This window comes from Poecilia latipinna, unplaced genomic scaffold, assembly GCF_001443285.1.
Source record: "Poecilia latipinna isolate Pla-1442-1.1 unplaced genomic scaffold, P_latipinna-1.0 Scaffold281, whole genome shotgun sequence".
NCBI classification, from domain to species: Eukaryota; Metazoa; Chordata; class Actinopteri; order Cyprinodontiformes; family Poeciliidae; genus Poecilia; species Poecilia latipinna.
In genome coordinates this window covers 11,077-29,426 of record NW_015112897.1, presented here as the reverse complement: position 1 = coordinate 29,426, position 18,350 = coordinate 11,077, and the positions used below count along the sequence as shown (strand labels likewise).

At 40.9% G+C, this 18,350-nt stretch overlaps 1 protein-coding gene across 1 annotated transcript; it reads right to left on the bottom strand.

Annotated features, from left to right (window-relative positions):
* Window positions 1–505: 505 nt before the first annotated feature.
* LOC106948276 (protein O-GlcNAcase) lies at window positions 506–18,253 on the bottom strand. Its single transcript, XM_015033857.1, has 17 exons — window positions 17,817–18,253; window positions 14,526–14,577; window positions 11,985–12,082; window positions 11,731–11,861; window positions 11,472–11,643; window positions 11,293–11,391; window positions 8,970–9,239; window positions 7,548–7,634; window positions 6,966–7,432; window positions 6,707–6,881; window positions 5,882–5,938; window positions 5,301–5,386; window positions 5,068–5,172; window positions 4,245–4,336; window positions 3,651–3,840; window positions 2,494–2,653; window positions 506–1,805 (listed from the first exon to the last, which is right to left on the bottom strand). The coding sequence occupies exons 1-17, from the start codon at window positions 17,854–17,856 to the stop codon at window positions 1,669–1,671; spliced, it is 2,418 nt and encodes an 805-aa protein (XP_014889343.1). The 5' UTR covers window positions 17,857–18,253; the 3' UTR covers window positions 506–1,668.
* Between the last annotated feature and the right edge of the window lie 97 nt (window positions 18,254–18,350).

Here is an 18,350-nt window from a genome sequence, read left to right as displayed (position 1 = left end):
ATTTGCTGAGCATCGAAATAAACCAGAACAAATAACCTTTACCTGTACAAAGGGTTATAACTCGCCTATAATGTCTTCTTTTACAAATTAACAGTTTAAATATAGTTTATTAAATGTACTGACACTAAATGTCCCACTGAACTACCAGGATGCTAACAGTCAAGGATAAAACACCAAGGCTTCTTTTTGTTAGAATTTATCAAAAGTAAACAACATATTACTCATGAAGTCTGCTTCACTCTTACGCGGAGCAGCCTTGTAGCTTCAGTCTGTGGGATCAACTAATGTGGATTTTAGCTAAATTAAGTGGCTGAAATTAGTTTTGAATGTCCAAAGCTATTTCTTCAAAAAAAAAAATAAAATAAAAGAGACATAGGCTTATCCAAATCAGATCAAAAGCAAGAAACAAAAGAAAAGAAAAAAAAATTGCTCTGGGAAGTCAATTTATCACCAGCTCTGTTTCTGCAGGTTGGTGCTAAGCAGGTTTTAAACAAGCAGGTTTCTCTTTTTTTTTGGAAAATGTTGTGCTCACTTTCTTTTCGATGAAACTGAGGAAAGCAGTTCTGCTCATCCAGGTTGAAACTGCACAGAGTCGAGAAATGCCACAACATATCTGCACCTCAATCTTTTAAGGATATTACTGGTTTGGTGCTGCATTTCCAAGAATAAACTTACTTTTTATCTAATAAAAATACCTTTAATAAAATTCCTTACATTTTGAGTTACGCCTCCATTTAAAACACTTGCTGCTTTCCCTGATGGAAAGCATTTGTCAAACCCTAACACGCGTTTCATAGTTTATAAAATGCTCAAACATCTTGTGGTTCATGCCTGTTTGATCTCTTCATTAAGGTTTTTATCAAACTAGAGTTTCTATAACATTTTCACCCGTTTTTGTGCGTTATGCATGTAAGTCTGTTGTTTTTAGTGACATGTTTACTGTTACACCTTCACAACATGCAATGCATTCCATTAATCTGAAGGCATCCAAAAGGCTCCTAAATCCCCTTTCATGCTTCAGTTGAGTTTACCGTTTTGAGATAAGAGGAAATTGAGATAGTTACTTGACAGGCAGGCTGTAGTTGGTATCAGTAAGTAAAAACAAGTCTAAGCTACCTACAGACCTAATTAAGCTAAAGTAAGGGTGCCCATGTGGCATTTTCCTCTCTAATCTTACAGATTCCAACCATTTTCTGAATTAAATAAAGTCCACAATTTTTCTTGCTTTGGTTTTCTTTCGGTTTTCTGGTGGAACGTCTTCTTTATGTTGGCAGATTTTAAACCAAACAACTTAAAATAAAACGTTGACCATTTGAAAAATATTCCTGAACGGGGCTGCTACTTACATGAAACATGTCCTAGTCAAAGTAAGAGAGCAATGGTTTTTTTTGAACAAGCACAATAACGGAATTGTAAGAAACCTTCTCTTTATGTTATCATTCAAAATGTTTATATGTGTAGGAGGGTGACGCTTCAAGCTGATCGATAAAAGGTGACATTTATGGCAAGATTTTTGTTAAAAACAAGCATCAGGGGTCACTAAAAATAACCTTTGTTATACCTAACCATGCACTTTGATAAACTGATGAACTAATTAATGTTGATGCTGAAATGTGTGACCAGGTGACGGCGAGTGCGAGTGTTTTTTTGTTTTTTTTGACGTGGCTTTCAGAGCAGCCGTCCGAGCACCACGCCCTCTCTGCTCCTGGCTTCTCCTCTGAGGATCTCCAGGAAGCCCAGTTTGGTTAAGAACTCCAGCCTCTGCTGATCTGTGGGCTGCACCTCACAGAAGACACCCTGAGAACCTGGACACACACACCCCCCCACACACACACACGAAACGTCCATCAGTCTTTTTCTCGGCACTTAAAATTAACTGCCTTTTAGACAGCCTCCCCACAAAAAACACCCACAATGAAACATTCTTCTGAATATGTTTGTCAAACAAAACTGGATGCAATCTGTAACACACACTGGAGACATATTCACGTCCTACAAAGCCGTTTCGTGTTCTGTAACGCTGCAATAGAAAATGTAAATGTATTCTTACTAGAATTTTAAGTGATGCGCGACACAAAACAGTGGAAAAGAATACACACACGTTAATATTGCACGAAAAATATGAAAAGTGACGTGTTTATCTGTAGTCATCAAATGAGGCGGTGCAGCAATTTTGACATCTGGATGTGTAAAGCTGGTGGAAACGTATGCCAAAGGAAATGCATCTGTATTTGTTGGTGGCTCTACAAAGCATCTTGACTTGGGTGGATTGAATACAAGTTCATACCACAGTTCACAATTATGCTACTCTTTGCTTTGCTCTATTCAGTAAATCCATTAAAGTCTGTATTTGTCGATAAGTTCGACTTTCATGAACGCTTTTGCAACGCGCTGTTACTTAAAGCTTTAAAAGAAGTGAGTGCATCTAAAGAGGTTTGCATTTCCGCGTTTTACCAAACACCGGAGAGGAACTGGATGTGACTGACATCTTACCGTTGGCCTTGAGCGCAGTGAGCAGGGCGGTGAGCAGGGTCCGGCTGACGCTGACGTCCACCAGCTCGGGCAGCGCGTCCAGCCGCAGCTGAGAGGGGAAGTGGTAGAGGAGCGAGTCCGGGTACTCGCCCTGGTCCTCCTCCATCAGTTTCACCAAGTCCTGTGCAGAGGACAGCAGACACACCACAGATTATCTTTTATTCTAGATGATGGAAACATGAAGCACAGTCAAAATATCTGTGGAAGAGGATGAGGACCACTGAAAGAAGTTTGACTTTCTTGTCATAGTTCTGAGATTAAAATCAAATTTCAAAGAAAGTCCAGTGGTTGTAATCCTCTTCAGTAAACACTTTACAGAAGTTAGCATGTGGAAGAACAACTTTTGTCCCTTGTAGTTGAATTTCATTTGATCAATGACTTTCTGCTCTACAAATCTACGAAACGCTTCATTTTGAAATTCATCCAGTGTAGGATTTTTCTGTTTCTGTTCACACAGAACCTAAACACGGGGAAGTGAAAACAGTTTTGAAGGAGTTACCGCTAACTTACACTGGAATGCAATAAAACAGGTTATAAGAGCCTTTCCAACTCCTTCTGCCACCTCACAATAAATCATTAGGCAGACAGAAAACTTGTCCCGTCTTCAAACATAAGTAAGCTTTAAAAATGGCAGTCGTCCAAAAGTTTGACTGTTGGCACGCACCATGACTCATTAAGCAGAAAAAAAAAAAGAAAAAATCAGTCACAGATTGTCTCGGTCTGACTGTGTCTGTTGCTCACCAGAGTCGTGGATTGATTCGTTGCCAGAGATTGTTTGTTCTCTGCTGTTATAACTTTGTGCTACGCAACAACTTTTAACAAATATACCTAAGTAGAAAGTGCTTTACCGTAACGACAGATGAATGTTCTGCCCTGCTCAGCAGCATGGCCAGCTTATGCTTGAACATGCTAACATGAGGCGTCTCAAATGCCAAAAATTAATGTGTTTTTGTGCATCTTCATAGTGAGTAATTAATCTTTGGCAGGATGGACCCAGATGGTGCAACAGCAGGTACCAATAACTAAACATTCGTGTGCATGATGCTGCGTGTTACGCGTCCTGTTTGCTAAAATGAAACAAACAAGTAGCTCCTCTGCCCAGTTTTGAACATATTCACCTGTGTGTTTGAGTGTGTGCTGCTCCCTTTGGGTGGGTATTTATCTCTCATGGCAGGAATCCAGCTGGCCTGGCACCGCTTCGCGAAGAAGCGGACGTCTAGGATGCCCAGCACGCAGCCACAAATGCCGAGCTCATCTTCCAGGATGAAGCTGTACTCGGGGCTCAGCGCCAGACATGGGCCAAGACATCTAAGAGGTGAGAAGAGGTATTATTTATAAAAAAATGCATTAATTCTGTTTATGCTGCACACCAGTTCAGTTCAAGGCATTTAAGAGGCTTTAAATGTGGCATGGTTGTTGGTCCAAAAAAAAAAAAAAAAAAAAAAAAAAAAAAAGTTTTGTAGATGAAAATGATTTGTTGTTGTCAAGAGGGCAGAGGGGGGTGGGCAAAAAGACAACTGCAGCACATATACATCACCGCTAGTTACAACCGAGATGTGCAGAACACAATCTGAATACACAACACAGCGAATCTGTGTACCTAAAGCATCTGGCAAATGTAAACAAGTAAAGAAAGCAAACTAAAAAAAAAAAAAAAAAAAAGGGGGGGGGGGGAAATCTTAAATTTTAAGATTCATAACAGGCTGACAAACCTGTCTCCAATGACATCTGGATGAGCCACGGTGGACTCCTGTCCGCCCTGAGTCCTCAGGTGAAGCTGGCGGACCATCCGGTACAGCTCCACCTACGAGCACACGTCGCTCAAAATATAATCACAATGCTTCCCTTTGCAACCTGGTTAATACTTCAAAGAGCACTGAAAGAGCTGCTCCTGGGTATGCAAGTCTAGTATGCAGATGCTTCTCTTTGCGTATTTCCAACAAAGCAGAACCTTGTAGAAGGTTGCGAATAATTTTGGGCAAAACATTTTTACCCGCCTTTCCTATTAACGGTGGTCAGAGCCTCTGATGGCACAGGTTATATGGGGGCCTCGCTCCTATCAGACTGCCTTAGGGCAGCTGGGTCTGCTATGTGGTGGCTCACCACCATCTGTGTACGAATGGGTGAATGACTGATAAAGCCTTGATGAAGCACATCTAAAAGTTAAAGTGTCTATGATGTTTAAGAAACAGACAGAAGGCTACTTGCAGAAAACCAAAACTAACCACATTGATTGCAAATCTAGTTTATAGATTAAAATGTAAACTCTATAAATAACAATCCATTGATCAGAAATTTGACACAAAACTGAGATCGGGGGTCTTTAACTCCAGACATCAAGAGCCAGTGTCCTGCAAATTTTAGATGCATCTCTGCTGCAACACACCCGAGTTAAAAAAAACAACAAACAAGCAGGTGTTCTGGACCAGAGACACATCTAAAAGTAGCAGAACTGAAGTTAAGTTTTGAAAACATATTTATTACATTAACTGAGTTTTACTTTCTCAGTAGCGGAAACAACAACTCATCTCCTACCTTGTCTTTGCTGTGATAGGGCCTGATGTTGTAGAGACGAGAGGTAGGAAAGAGAGGAGGGGGATGAGAGAAAAGTTCACCGCTGCTGCCTATCGGGAGGAGCATCTGTTCACACAACGACAAACACGCACAACGGTTGGAAGCATTTAGGAATGAACTTGAATCCTGAATGACTAAGAAGTAAGAGGTAGAATAAGGCAGTAGACAAAAACAAAAAAAATCAATAAAGCTACCTGCACCTCCCCAGACACCCCCCCTTTGAACACCCATGGCTCTGAGTCCACTCCCAGCAGCTCTGCTCCTGTGGATTTCCCACACCCTGGAAAACACAAGAGAAAAACGTTCCTCATTCACCAGAACAGGTCAGGAGCTCTGAAATTACACAAAGGTTTATCTGTAAGGGCTGCAGTCATTGGAAAACGTAAGTAAACATTATGATTTTACAGCTTGTTTTAACATCAGTGAGTGTCATATTGTGAATTACTTTATTATTTTACGCTACTTGGTTTGGTTTGGAATTGAATTTACTGTCTTATCCTTTCCTGTCCTAAGTGCTTCACATTTCTTCATCAGTTGCTTCTCAAAGGTTCGTCGCTAACATCTTCACACCTCGGCATATTGAAAAACCACCCAAATGGGAACATTATGCATATTTCTTGAACTTTCAAAGCAAACGTGACGCATTGGTTCTTAGTGAGCCATGATCTGCACGTATCCGTCAGCATCTTTCTGGAAGAACGACAGCCGACTGTTTAACTTGCACCAGCTGCACAGTTAGAGAGGGAGAGAGAGAGAAACATTTCTGCCTGCTCACAGTGGAAGCAGTTCCTCCAGGAGGCGAGGTTTGAGCCGTCATTCAGCACTCGCCCGTCTGAGGGAAACAAAGAGAAAATGTGTCACTCAAGTATGACGGCAAAATGTGTGGAGCGAAAGAATGCCGTCGGCGTACGGCAGGTGTTTCAGCTGGTAAAATGCAAGCTGCACAAACGAGCACCACAGGCACAGTAATCTGGTAACAGCTCGATTACATTTCACAGCGTTTTAAATAATTACTGTGAACATTCACATAGAGGGACAAGGATGAGCCGGAAGTTTTTGAGGGGAGTTTAAAATCCAGTTATTAAAAAAAAATTGTTAAATGCATAGTTAATACAGAGTAAACATGGCACAAAATCTATAAAATGAAAATCTTTCAGTTTGTTTATTTTAATTGTGCATTTATTTGTTGATTTAACACATCAGCCCTGCATGTCGGTGAGAGCAGCTCCACCTATACTGCAAAAATATGAATTACTTCAATAACATAATAGATGAGAAACTTTCATTTTTCAATCAGAAACAACTTACTAACAAATATGTGTAATTTATTTCTTTAAATTGAATAAACTCATAATGATCAATGGTGTTATATATAAAGAATATTATATATCATATTTTTATTGAATGAGGTAAATTTGGTGTAAGAATAATTTAAAAAAAAACATCAAGGATTGTAGTTTGAGGCTTAACGATTGAATGATGGTTAATAACTACACACCATGTCTGCTGCTCTATTTTATTAGTTTTATGTAAGATAGAATATTCTATTCTATTCTCTCCTGTTCTGACCTTGTATCCGTATCCACCCATGTGTTCTTACCCAGCCAGCATATGAAGGCTTTTGCCACCAGAGCTGTGTTCCTCAGGTCCCACACATAAGGGTAAAGGTCATAGAGCACGGACCTGTTAGCCCCGCCCACTACGCTGCAGTGGAGCTGGGCTATGTCTTCGCACAGAGACAGGAACCTGGAGGCCCGCCCACGCCACTCATCAACCTGAGGACAGAAACAAGCCATCAGATATTTAACCATGATCATGTAGGAAATCGTTTTCGACGAAAGAAAGAAAGGAAGGAAGACCTTCTGAGGCTGCGTCTTCTTGCTGTTCGCACTGACCAGGTGGCAGTTTGACTTTAGCCAGGTCAGGTCCTGCAGCAGCTTCTGCGCCGAAGGGCCGTGCTCATGGGGGAGATAATGGAGACCGACGAGCAGCCGCACCTGGGCCTCGCTCAGCAGGCCCTTCCCGCCGCAGAGCCCGCGACCCGCCGCCCGCTGCGCCCGGCCCCCGCCCGCAGGCGCACCCGACCTCGATCCCGGAAGTTGCTGACTTGATTGGTGTGGCCTCTTTTTGTCCCCTTCTCGCCCCTCCCTCTCCGCTTTGCCCATAGGAGGGGATGAGGGTGGAGAGCTGGAGTTGAGTGGGAAGACGGGGAGTTTGGCCACAGCGTGCGTGGCTCTGAAGGTGGAGGGACAGTCGGAGCTGTCAGAAGCTTTGGTACGCGATGAGGAGACGGAGGCCCGGTGGTCTGCTCTTGTGCTCTGCCAACCTGAAATGTTGGTTCAAGCTACAGTGTGAGAACTTTCAGAGTTCAGATTTGGTAAAATGTGACTTATTTGGTATCAGACTTATTACAGTGGCGCTTTGGTTTATATAATCTTTACCTGCTTGCAGAGGCTGATTAAGTTCTTCCATCCAGTCATGAAGTGCAGCAGTTAAAGCTCTCTCTGGACAGTATTCACACTCCTCGTCTGAAACACATAACGTGACTTTTATGAAATGAACTGAAAATTAGGGCAAAAAGTCATCATTTCTATTTCTGTTACTGAAACCAGATGAGCTTAAGAGGTACTTTAATCAAACTGTGATAATCAGTTTTCTGCTGTTTCCAGTAAAGATTCGGAATCAGATGAAAGTAATGTTGCTCATGGCGTTCCACAAGGACCACTTATTGGTCCCCTGTTATTGTGTATTTTAAACTCTTAATGGAAGCTTTCATTAAGCTGTCTACTCTTAAATTAACACGTCACTAGAGTATTTTTTTTAAATCTCTACATAAATGTTTTATTCTTATGTTTATAATCTTAGTGTCATATTTTAACACATTGAGTTACAAATGTATGCTATTTACTGAATGAACAAAGTTACCTTGAGCTTGCTTTAACATTGATTAACATAATCACCTTCATTTATGGAGCACATTGTGCCTGGAAACTCTGAAACGTCCAGCCACAGATTATCAGCAAACCTTCACTCTAGAATTTCCTTTTCATTCAGTATTACGACTCCAGGTGTTTATAATTTTTTTTATCCCTTTTAAAGGAATAGATTGCACCAGAATCCACCTCATTTTCTCCACACAAAGGGACCTGACTCTCTCCTGGTTTTCTCTCATTATCACCCTGCACCGCCTCCACACAGCCCACAGAGAGCAGAACTTCACACGCTTCAGTGCTTCTCAACTGCCTTGGTTTTTTACGACTCCTCCTGTTCCCTCTCTTCCTTCCTGGCTTTTTATTTTTTTTCTATTGTCAATTTAAATTGCGTAATAAAACTTTACAGTTGCAATAGGATTCTGAATAATAAATTGCGCTAAACAGACTTACAACCATCTCATATCTCTTATATTCGTTTTTAACATTTCATGCAGTCATGCAAGAGGATAAAAACTCAAATATAGATGGGGGGAGGGGGAGAGAGAGAGAGAGAGAGAGAGAGAGAGAGAGAGAGAGAGCACTACGATGTCATCGTTTAATAAAAAAGACTCGGCTTGCGTGGTCACACTGAAACATGAAACCGCCATTATAAAATGTATCCATTCTGCAATTTGGTTTCATAAATAATCATTTCTGGTTTCTCAGGATGCAGAATGCATGTGGATAAACGGCAAAAATCTTTTGCAGTTGCACCTAAACTCATGTCCATGTGGACGGGGCTTTATTTGTGCCTGTTGGTCAAAGTGACCCAAGGAATAATAGAATATTAGATGATTAGACATTTCCACAAGAAGTAAAAGCAGTGATTGTTTTATCAATGCAATCTGGCAGAGCTAATGTTGACATAAACAAAATGAAATCTACCCTCACCTTTCACGTAATCTTTTTCAGCTCTGAACCAGCTTCCCAGAGTATGCAGCGGGATGTAATTGGCTTCGAATTCGCAGTTGGGATTGAGCAGCAGACCCCTCAGGTGTTTTTTTAGCTGAGGGTCGCGACCCTTGAAAGGCCCCAGGAAGAGACGTCGGGTATCATAGTCGTTGGCGTGCAGGTTGTCCCAGATCAGCGGGGGCCTCTGGAGGACACACTCCAACTCGGCAAGGCAGTCTAAGGACAGTTTCCTGGAGATAACTTTGCTGCCTGTGGGACACAGAGATGGATGAAAACATCTGAGGAATAAAACTGGTCACATTCGATTCACTTCTTTCTCTAAATTAATGTTAGGAGAGTCCATTTTAAATTTTGGATTTTTAGGTAAACAGATGAAAAACATCTGCACACAAAAAAAACTCAGCCGGTTCACTTACAGACGCAACAGAAGTCAGTGATGTTGGTACAGAAGTTGATCTATTTACTAAATGTTCAGTCAAAAATTAACTCAGTTTGCTGGGTTACATGCAAAACTACCAGGTGTTGAATTAAAATGGTAATATAGGAAATGTATGCTTTATAATATTGTTAATGTAAGTGCATTGCATAAGTAGCTTTAGTAAATTTAGGGGGGAAGCTTATTTACTTAAAACATCTAGCATCTTAGCTGCAAAGTACCTGGTGCAAGTTGTGCTATTAGTGCTCAACACTCACACTTTGTCTAAAATATCAGTCAAGTCGACTGAGATATGTGACATTTTATTCACACATAAAATGTGCATAAAAATAAAATCATCTGTAATAAATGTACTCAAACCCTCATTCTGAATACTGTGACAGAGTATTTGCATAGCATGAAGCAGTTTGTTGCAGGTACTCCATAAAAAGTATGGCGATTCTTCAGTCAAAGAAGAATTTGACTTCTTTGACTGAAGAAGAATTTTGTTACTCGGATCCAATTGTGGAAATATTTAATTTAAACAAAAACATAATTTATTTGACCATATATAGGCTAAGGGGATTTTTCATCACCACCCTGGAGAATGACTTACTTTAGTAATTTCTGTTGCTATGCACACATCTTTGAAAGGCTCATTAATAAATGTTATATCTCCTATTATTTGCTGACACACAGCTTCGTGGCTCTTTCCAGAACACTAATTTCCTTAAACTGTCTGAACTACTTGAGGGACTAAAATAAAATACAAGCTGGTTAAAAATATCTCTCTTCAACTGATCTCTGACTAGACAAAGTGCCTCATCTTTCCTCCGGAGCAGACGGTTTCATCTGATCGGGCAATAAATTGGACATCTGGACTCCGCTGTAACCCAATATGCTGAGTCAAACCCATAACCAACACAGGGTGGCATCAGTCCATAACTGACTCTGGACTGGGTCAGAAAAATAACCTAAATTAGGTTATTCTTTGTGTAAACATAAAGTGCTTGTTTTAGGATACTGAAATGCCAAAAATGTTTTTTTTTTTAAATAAATCTGTTGTGGGAGAAAGCCGTTTCCTCAAGGGAAGCAGGAGATAATTGCTTGTTCGCAAAACAGCAACTTTGCATATTTTCTTCAGCAGCTCTGATGCATATTTTATGCAGACGGGTCAGCTGGGTGTCTTTTAGCGGAAAATCCTCCGGGAAGCTTTTCTCTTCCACAACAACTCACTAGAACTGTATTTCACAGCCTCCGCTAATTTCCAAGTGTTTAAAATCAAGAGAGTTTACAGATTGTGATGAACGATATCACGGTAAACAATGCTAGATCTGTTTAACGGTCAGAAATGAAACTCCTTAATCCTTGAAGCTGCATGACTTAACTTCCTCGTGCCTTTGGCAACGATTGAACAATCCAAACAAACGTCACTTAGAAGCACACACGCCTGGATACGTAGCAGTTTTGTCAGCAAGATGCCTGTGGGCTCAGTAAACAAAGCAAGTCAGATGTTTTCTTGAGCATAAATAATAGCAATGACACAATAACAATGTGATATGTCAGGAATCTTTTTTAGCTCCTGGTGCTGAAACCCAGAGAGGAACACCAAAACTGGAGAAGTGATCTAGAAGCGAGTGGGCGATGGATCCTGCACTTCTATTGTACTTCCATGTGCACCTAAATGGTTCCATGGTGTGTGGAGGAGGCTGAGTGGGTTTGTGCAAAATCTAATTTGCATGCGTGCGTGCTGAGATGTGCTTTTATTAGCACATCTATTAGGCAAGATGCATTTCGAACAAAGAACACGTCAGGTGTATTTCTAAATTCTAGAAGGAAGACAGATTATGCAACTTTTAAGAGCGTTTTCATTGATTTTTATCTTACCTGTCCATATCACTGTTATGTTTGGTAGTAGGTCCTCTCCGACTGTTTGCAGGTAGGGAGATTTTGACACACTTGGAGAGCAGAGAGAACCGCAATACTCTAAGCATAAAAGAAAGAGGAAATAATGTTTCATTCAACAAAACCTGCATGGCAGAGTTTTATGCAGACTTCGGTCTTACCTGTCGGGCAGAAAAGGAAGACAGGCGGCTCCCCCAAGAAGCGGTAAATCTCGTTAGTGACTGTGACCTGAGCGTGGGCAAATGAAGTGAAGGCCTCGCTGTCGGCCTGGCACATGGAGTGATCGATGTCGTCAAAGAGGATGGCGAACGCCTGGCACCCCAGGTCTGACACCTGCCAGAGAGAAACAAAGGAGGATCAGGAAGCGGGACGCAACACACGCAGGTGTGCTCCTGATATATGTTAGAGAGAGTAACGTGCCTGTTTCAGCTTCCGTTTGAGCAGCGTCAAGTCGCAGGAAGAAGAGAAGACGATGTCCTGACCAGGGGAGAGAGCGTAAACAAACCTCAGACCCCGGGACTGAGCTTCCACTATAAGAGTACGCAACTGAGCTGTGAGAGGAAGAGGAACAAGTCATAGGTATGAATGATGGTTGGGGTGAGAACTGTATGCTAAATTGGTAGAGAAGGAACTACGTGTGATTAGTCTTAAAGGGATAGAGTGAATGTACAAACCTTCCTCTTCGGGAGAATAGACTTCCCTCCACAGCAGTCTGTGCTTCAGATCGTCTTTGGGGCCGTACAGGTAGGTGTTCAACCCCCACAGCTGCATCCTGAGGGAGATGGAGAAAGGTGTAAACATGTTGCACAAGGAAAGACAAAAGAGAGGTCATCTAAATCATTTCGAGAGGTTGACAAACATCAGTCATTTACAGACGCACCAGTGAGAATTTTATGTCTGGTTATTCCCTGAAATGAACAGACTTGTCAAAGAAATTAGCTTCCTTTTAAATATGTGCTTACATCAGGTCCTTGAAAAGCAAAGGCTCCTCAGACACAGACACCTCCACCTCCATGATTCACAGTTGGAATGAAGTTACTTTCCTCCATTGCTTTAGTAGGTTCACACCAAAACTCGCCTCCTGTGCAGTGATCTTAACGATCCAGTTTTAGACCGTTATGTGAAAAACACGTGAGCTTGCTTTAAATCTAGCAAATTGTACTTTGTTTTTACGTTTTTCTCACAGAGCAAAGGTTTCCTTTTTGCACAACTTCGACAAAAGTTAAACTTGTGCAGACTTTTTCTGCTTGTACAAGCATGAAATGTCATGTCTGCAGTACCAAGAGGCTGCTGTAGGTGCTGCAGTGACATTTTGGGCTTTCGGAGATTTATTCTAGCATCTCGTGGCCTCCTCTTGACTGAGGCATGTTTGTAGATTATCCTCCTGATAGTGGAGCAGATTGTTTAAAATTCTGTTTAGATAAGCCCTTTGGGAGACTCATAATTGATTTTTCATCCACATTATTTACTGTGCTGTCTACTTTGAAATTGAAAATCCACATTTTCAGATGCATAAAAATGAGCTTCTTCAGAAGTCAAAGGTACAAGTTTTGTTTTTTTTTTCCTCATGACTGTTTATAGTGGAATCAAAACTAACTTCTTCCCTCTCTAGCAGTACCCACATCAAAAAATGTTGTAGTCAAAATGACCTGGCAGCATTGGTGTAATAACTGATAATGGAAATTATGTTTCTTTTTTGCGATTCTTACCAACCTGTCAGAGATGATGAAACTAAAAATCATGCGATTCCTATTTCAAGCCGATTTTGCTGCATCTTTGCTTTGACTTGCAGACCCTAAAACCAGTTTGCTACAACATTTATCACTTAGTGACAACCTTTACTTAGCTTTTTCAAAACATGTTTTATGCACATCCATCTTCTCCAAGCTTTGCTTCTCTTTGTCAGATATAACTCGAAGTTTCGCACCGAGAGGGAGGACAGTAGGAGCAGAAAAAGATAGAGCTGAAAAAAATCGTAATAAAAGCAGATTAACTGTCTCTACAGAGCGATCCCAAGGCTGCGTCATTTATAGGACACAAGCTCCTGAATTATAAATAGAGAATAGTACTAGAAATAAAACTGAATCTGCATCAGTGCCCATTCATACACTTCGACATGTTTGTGTTCCTCCTGCTCATTTATGGAAGGGAAGTGATCTCATCTTTCACTTCCTGGACAGATGGCACGTACAGTAAGTCGCCTCCACAGAGTGCCAACCTACATACCAACATGCAATGAGACGAACACACGTATTGGGTATGAATCTGCAGCACCACTCTGCCAAAGCTAGAAACCACAAAGCGACTGTTTCTGCACCCCAAATGAAACGTCTCTATTAATAAATCTGGAACACGCACACTCGGCTGTTGGCGCAGCATCTTCACAACAAAGTGACTGTTTAGCAAAGTTGTGCAAACTTGAGACACATTTTAAATGTAAAATCTGCAAGGCAGAATTCTTCAGACTTAATCCCAGCTGCCTGCTGTGCGCTATAAGGACAAACTTCAAACAGAACCAAACAATGGACTAATTATTTTTTGCTTAGGGAAGCAGAGGTACACTCTCCAGGCTATTATTAGATACCAAGCTACAAAACTGTGTCCAAGCTTTCAGCAAGGATTTAAGATTTAATCTTAAAGGTAGGATCAGTGAGGCGCGAAGAATTAATTGGTTCCCTTCAAACTACACAGAACACACGAGGGTAATGAGAGAGCATGAAAATCCCTCGTCTTTCATTAGCGCATGAATTTACAGCATGCTTGAGGCACGTCTCTCCTCATCGTTTTTACGTATGAGGTTGTTTCTCCTTACATGAATAGATCGCCGATGCTTAAACACGTAGGGAGCTGAGTCATGCACAGCTTCGTTCTCGTTCTGAGGAAACTGCTAATGAAAGAAATGTTTTGCAACTCAACAGGGAACGCAGTTACTTTCCTTGGCAGTGACTCAAATTAAATTGGAGGGCTAAACCTGTCTTGTTCCCCATTGTGTGTCGGACGAGGGATGTAGCAGAAAATAGCAGCCATTGAGGGCTGGAGTTCGACCCTTGAGGTTTGGAGCAAAATGTATTATTAGCATGGCCCAGTCAAAGTCCAGACTGAAATTCAAACATGGTTTAAATACATGCTGTCACGCAGACGGTTGAAACGCAGCAGTTTGAAATGTCTAGAGAAAATAGTCAACAGGCCACAAGCAGACTGAGGAATGTTCTTACCACTGGAAGAGAACTTTCCTCTGATCCATAGACCAGGGTCGACCGTAGAAACCTAAAGGAAAAACAAACACATAATGAGCACAGACGCACAAAACCACTGCTGTGCTTAACTGCTCATTGGTAACATTAGAAATTAGTTATGTTAGCCCATATTTTGTATTGAAAACCAACTCATTTTGCTGAGTGACCCAACCATGTTGTGTTAACTTAGCCCAGGCCTGCATTGCTCCATATTTGACTAAGTGACCACGATAACTAAAACTGGCTCAGATCGGGTTGTTTGGAATCCACCACTTCTAAACTGTTTCATCTTCATATTTCACAGCCTTATCCACAATGAACTGATTCTGCCATTGACATGAACTGAAGATCACTTAGCAACGAGGACTTTATCTATGATAGACATAAAAAAAAAAAGCCCAATTACAATTTGGAAATGCAAACGAGGACAAAAGTCTTAATTTTTGGATCTATGGTGACCAGAAAGTAAAACTAAAGTGTCTGGCCGTACTGTCCAAGATTAGGCAGAAGCTTACACATCAAAACATCCAAACTTTTGCTGCCATCATAGACTTTAGGGAAATTTTGAAGCGAGTTGAATATGCAAATGCCCTTAAGAACAACAAGATCGATGTGCTGGAGTGACCATCACAAAGTCCTGATCTCAATATCAAGAAAAATATGTGGGCAGAGTTAAACGGGTTCATGCAATCTAGGTGGCCTACAAATTTAATTCACAAGTTCTCTCAGAGGGAATGGGCCAGAATTTTAGCGAAGCTTGAAAATTAATATTAATATTAAAGATAAATCTTATTACATGCATTTTTTTTGTTTTAAAATGTTACAAAGATTAAAGAGGATCTTCTGCTGAAATAAAAACTATTACCTCGAACACATTTCTAGCACATTCTTCCTTCATGACGCTGTATGTGAATTAAAATAGAGGATTCACACAAATTGGTTTTTATGCTGGAAAATCACTAGAATGAAAATTTGCATCAGAGTCCACAGGAGAGATCTCCTAAATTTCCCAAATAAACAAAGAGCAGCTCAGTTTCATTAATGCTCATTACTGGCTGCTGCAGCTACAATGCAAAACGTAAAGTAAGGCAAAACAATCTGAGACCTTCCAGCGCCTGCTTGGCCGTATCCCCACTGCATTTGGTTTGGGCCTAATTTATCTGCAGGCACACACTCTATCACATTTTCTATTAATAGAAATGGGAGCATCCCCAGTGCCCCTACCAGACTTGTATGTTACTGAATAAGTCTGCAGTGTGTGTATGAGTGCAAGTACAGTAAGTGGGTCAGAGTGACAAGTGAATAAAATGCAGTCCAGACCACTTCCTTCTGCGAGCCATTGGGGAGTTTCTTCTTTATTGCTTTGGTGTGCATGTGTGCGATGTTTGACGTTTCTAGATGCAAGTGGAGTCTTCGCTTCAAAGCCAGACTAATGACCTCATGAGGAACCTTCTGAACGGTTTGAGGAGAACTGGGTTAGAGGAAGTAAAGAATCTAACAAACAATTAGCTGCTGGACTGCACTGGAACAAAGAAGATTTAAGATGATGTCTGTTGTGAATGCTGAACTGGAACGGATTAAATGATACAGTATGCAGCTGGAATGATAGACACTTAAAAATAAAAGAAAAACTGCCAAAGATGTATTATTTAACAAACAGAACGCCAACAAGGGTAAGAGAGCGATCTAGTTATTTACTGATGACTTTATTTGGTTTCCTGCATATCACATCAAAATTGAGATTATACATTTTTTACTACTGGTGCAGAACAATAACTGCAATTTAAATGAGCTGTTGTGCAAAGTTGGATTACTATTTTGGTTACTCTATCATTGTTTCTCTTGTCTAACGTTTTGGGTTTTGCTTCCAATATTGACCAGCATGTCAAAAATAAACCTTCTTGAGAAATAATTCATTTTGAAAAACCTTTTTAAGTGTTTGGTATAAACATAATCCTGATGAGCTATAAAAAAAAAAGTGAGAGCATTTCCCATCTCTAGAAATTTGATGTTAGACACGAATGTAATGACACAAAACGTTAAAGACATGAAAAGAGTAAAATACAACACTTTATGTAATTAGCACACTAGAATGATTTTTATGCTTTTTATGCTAGGTTGACGTAATTTGATCACCAACTAAGTCATAATTTCACAGAATTTTTTGGACATGCAACTTTCAAACACAATGCACCTGTGTGCCAGTGGGACATTGTTGTTAAATATGGCAGAAATGTCCCAATAATTTTACTAAAGCTCATGCAACACAGTGCAAACACTTTGTCTACCCTAATGAAGTCTCCCTCACCTTAAGACACCAGATGCCTAAAATTTTGATTCATCTTGCTACTAATTTCCTGACCAGTTACTCTAAAACAAGCCATTGTGTCTTGTTTTTATTTTATCTAAAATGATTTTGTCTTATCTGTCCAGACGTAGTTGAACGCTGTGAATTCCCCTACCGTCTCTCATTTTGCTTACATCTTACATGCCTGGATTATTCAACTATTTTGGTTCGTGTCTAAAAATGGAGGAAGTATGCAACATCATAATTAACCAGGATTTACTTTTTAAATTACTTTGTATGCTGCTGTATTGCGGTAATCTGTGGCACGATAAACAATAATAATTGTAATTCTACATTACTTTTTTCAACATTATTATCATAATTCTCCTCTTCATCAAAAATGTACTCAACAGATTTAAGATGATCTGTTGAGTCGTGTGTCCTCTTCACCTTCTTTGTCATCATCCTCATCATCATCGTGATAATTAACTGCCCACCATAACAGCAGCCTTCCTCCTCCTCCCCCCACACACCATCTCTGTCATCATCTGCTATTGTCGTGTCATTCAAACTTCATTTCATTCTCTTATCACCAGCCTCTTCATTTCCAGCTCCATCACGTCATTTGTGTTCCTTCCATCATTTCTGTTTCATTCATCAGCACATCTGTCTTTATTTCCAGCAGCTACAGTGGCATAGTTCAAAGAGATCTGATGCTGTCCGCTGCCTGCCTTTTTGATCTCCACTTCACTCTGCTGATGCCCACACCATCATTTGCCACAGACCTTTTCATCCAAGCTTATTCTTCCTTCATAAATATATTTATCAACACTCCCACGCCCATTTTACAGTAGCTGCAAACGATCGTTTTTTCTTCCAGGTCACACTATTCTCTGTTCAAAATCAATACGCTGAGCATAGGAATAATATAAAAAATATCACATGATTTATAGGAGGTCATCGATGAAGTCGGCCGCTCTCACCTTCCACCACCCCACAAAGGAACTGCGTCTCCCCCTCCATCCTGTCCGTTGTCTCCCTCCGCTTCCTGTCGGCCTCTTAACGAGCGAGGGAAGATGTTTTCCCCGTCGATCAGCTCAGAGTCCGGGAATATTCTTCATGCTTACCATCGATATGCTTCCTCTTCTTCCTGTCCCTCTCTTTCCTCTCATCCCTCCTCCTCCTCCTTCCTCCTCCTCACTACACCGCCGGATGCTCCCGCGCTGCGTTCAGGTGCTCACGGGAAGCGGCAGCTTTAAAGCACCGGAGAGGTTTCTGGCAATGGGCAATTACGCGTTTCTCTATAAGCACCCCCAAAATAACATCGAGTAAAATTTAGCAACGGCCAACCGTTTTTGGCCGTTGGAATGTTGATATTTCATCTTGTTGTGAAAGGATGAAATAAGAAATAAAAGTCAATCTCCTGTTGACCTTGATTTAGGAAGTCACCTGGGTAAAAAATGAACCCCAGCCAGCACACCTAGGTCTTGTAGGGAATGAAATGTACCAGATAAGTT

Bases quoted from the DNA above. Each gene is read 5' to 3' on its own strand.
- LOC106948276 (XM_015033857.1), bottom strand. From the start codon at position 17,856: ATGGAGGGGGAGACGCAGTTCCTTTGTGGGGTGGTGGAAG. The intron at 11,644-11,730 runs GCACGTTACTCT...TCTCTCTGGCAG, and splicing joins TCAAACGGAAGCTGAAACAG to GTGTCAGACCTGGGGTGCCA. The intron at 4,337-5,067 runs GTAGGAGATGAG...GTGTGCTCGTAG, and splicing joins CCTATCACAGCAAAGACAAG to GTGGAGCTGTACCGGATGGT.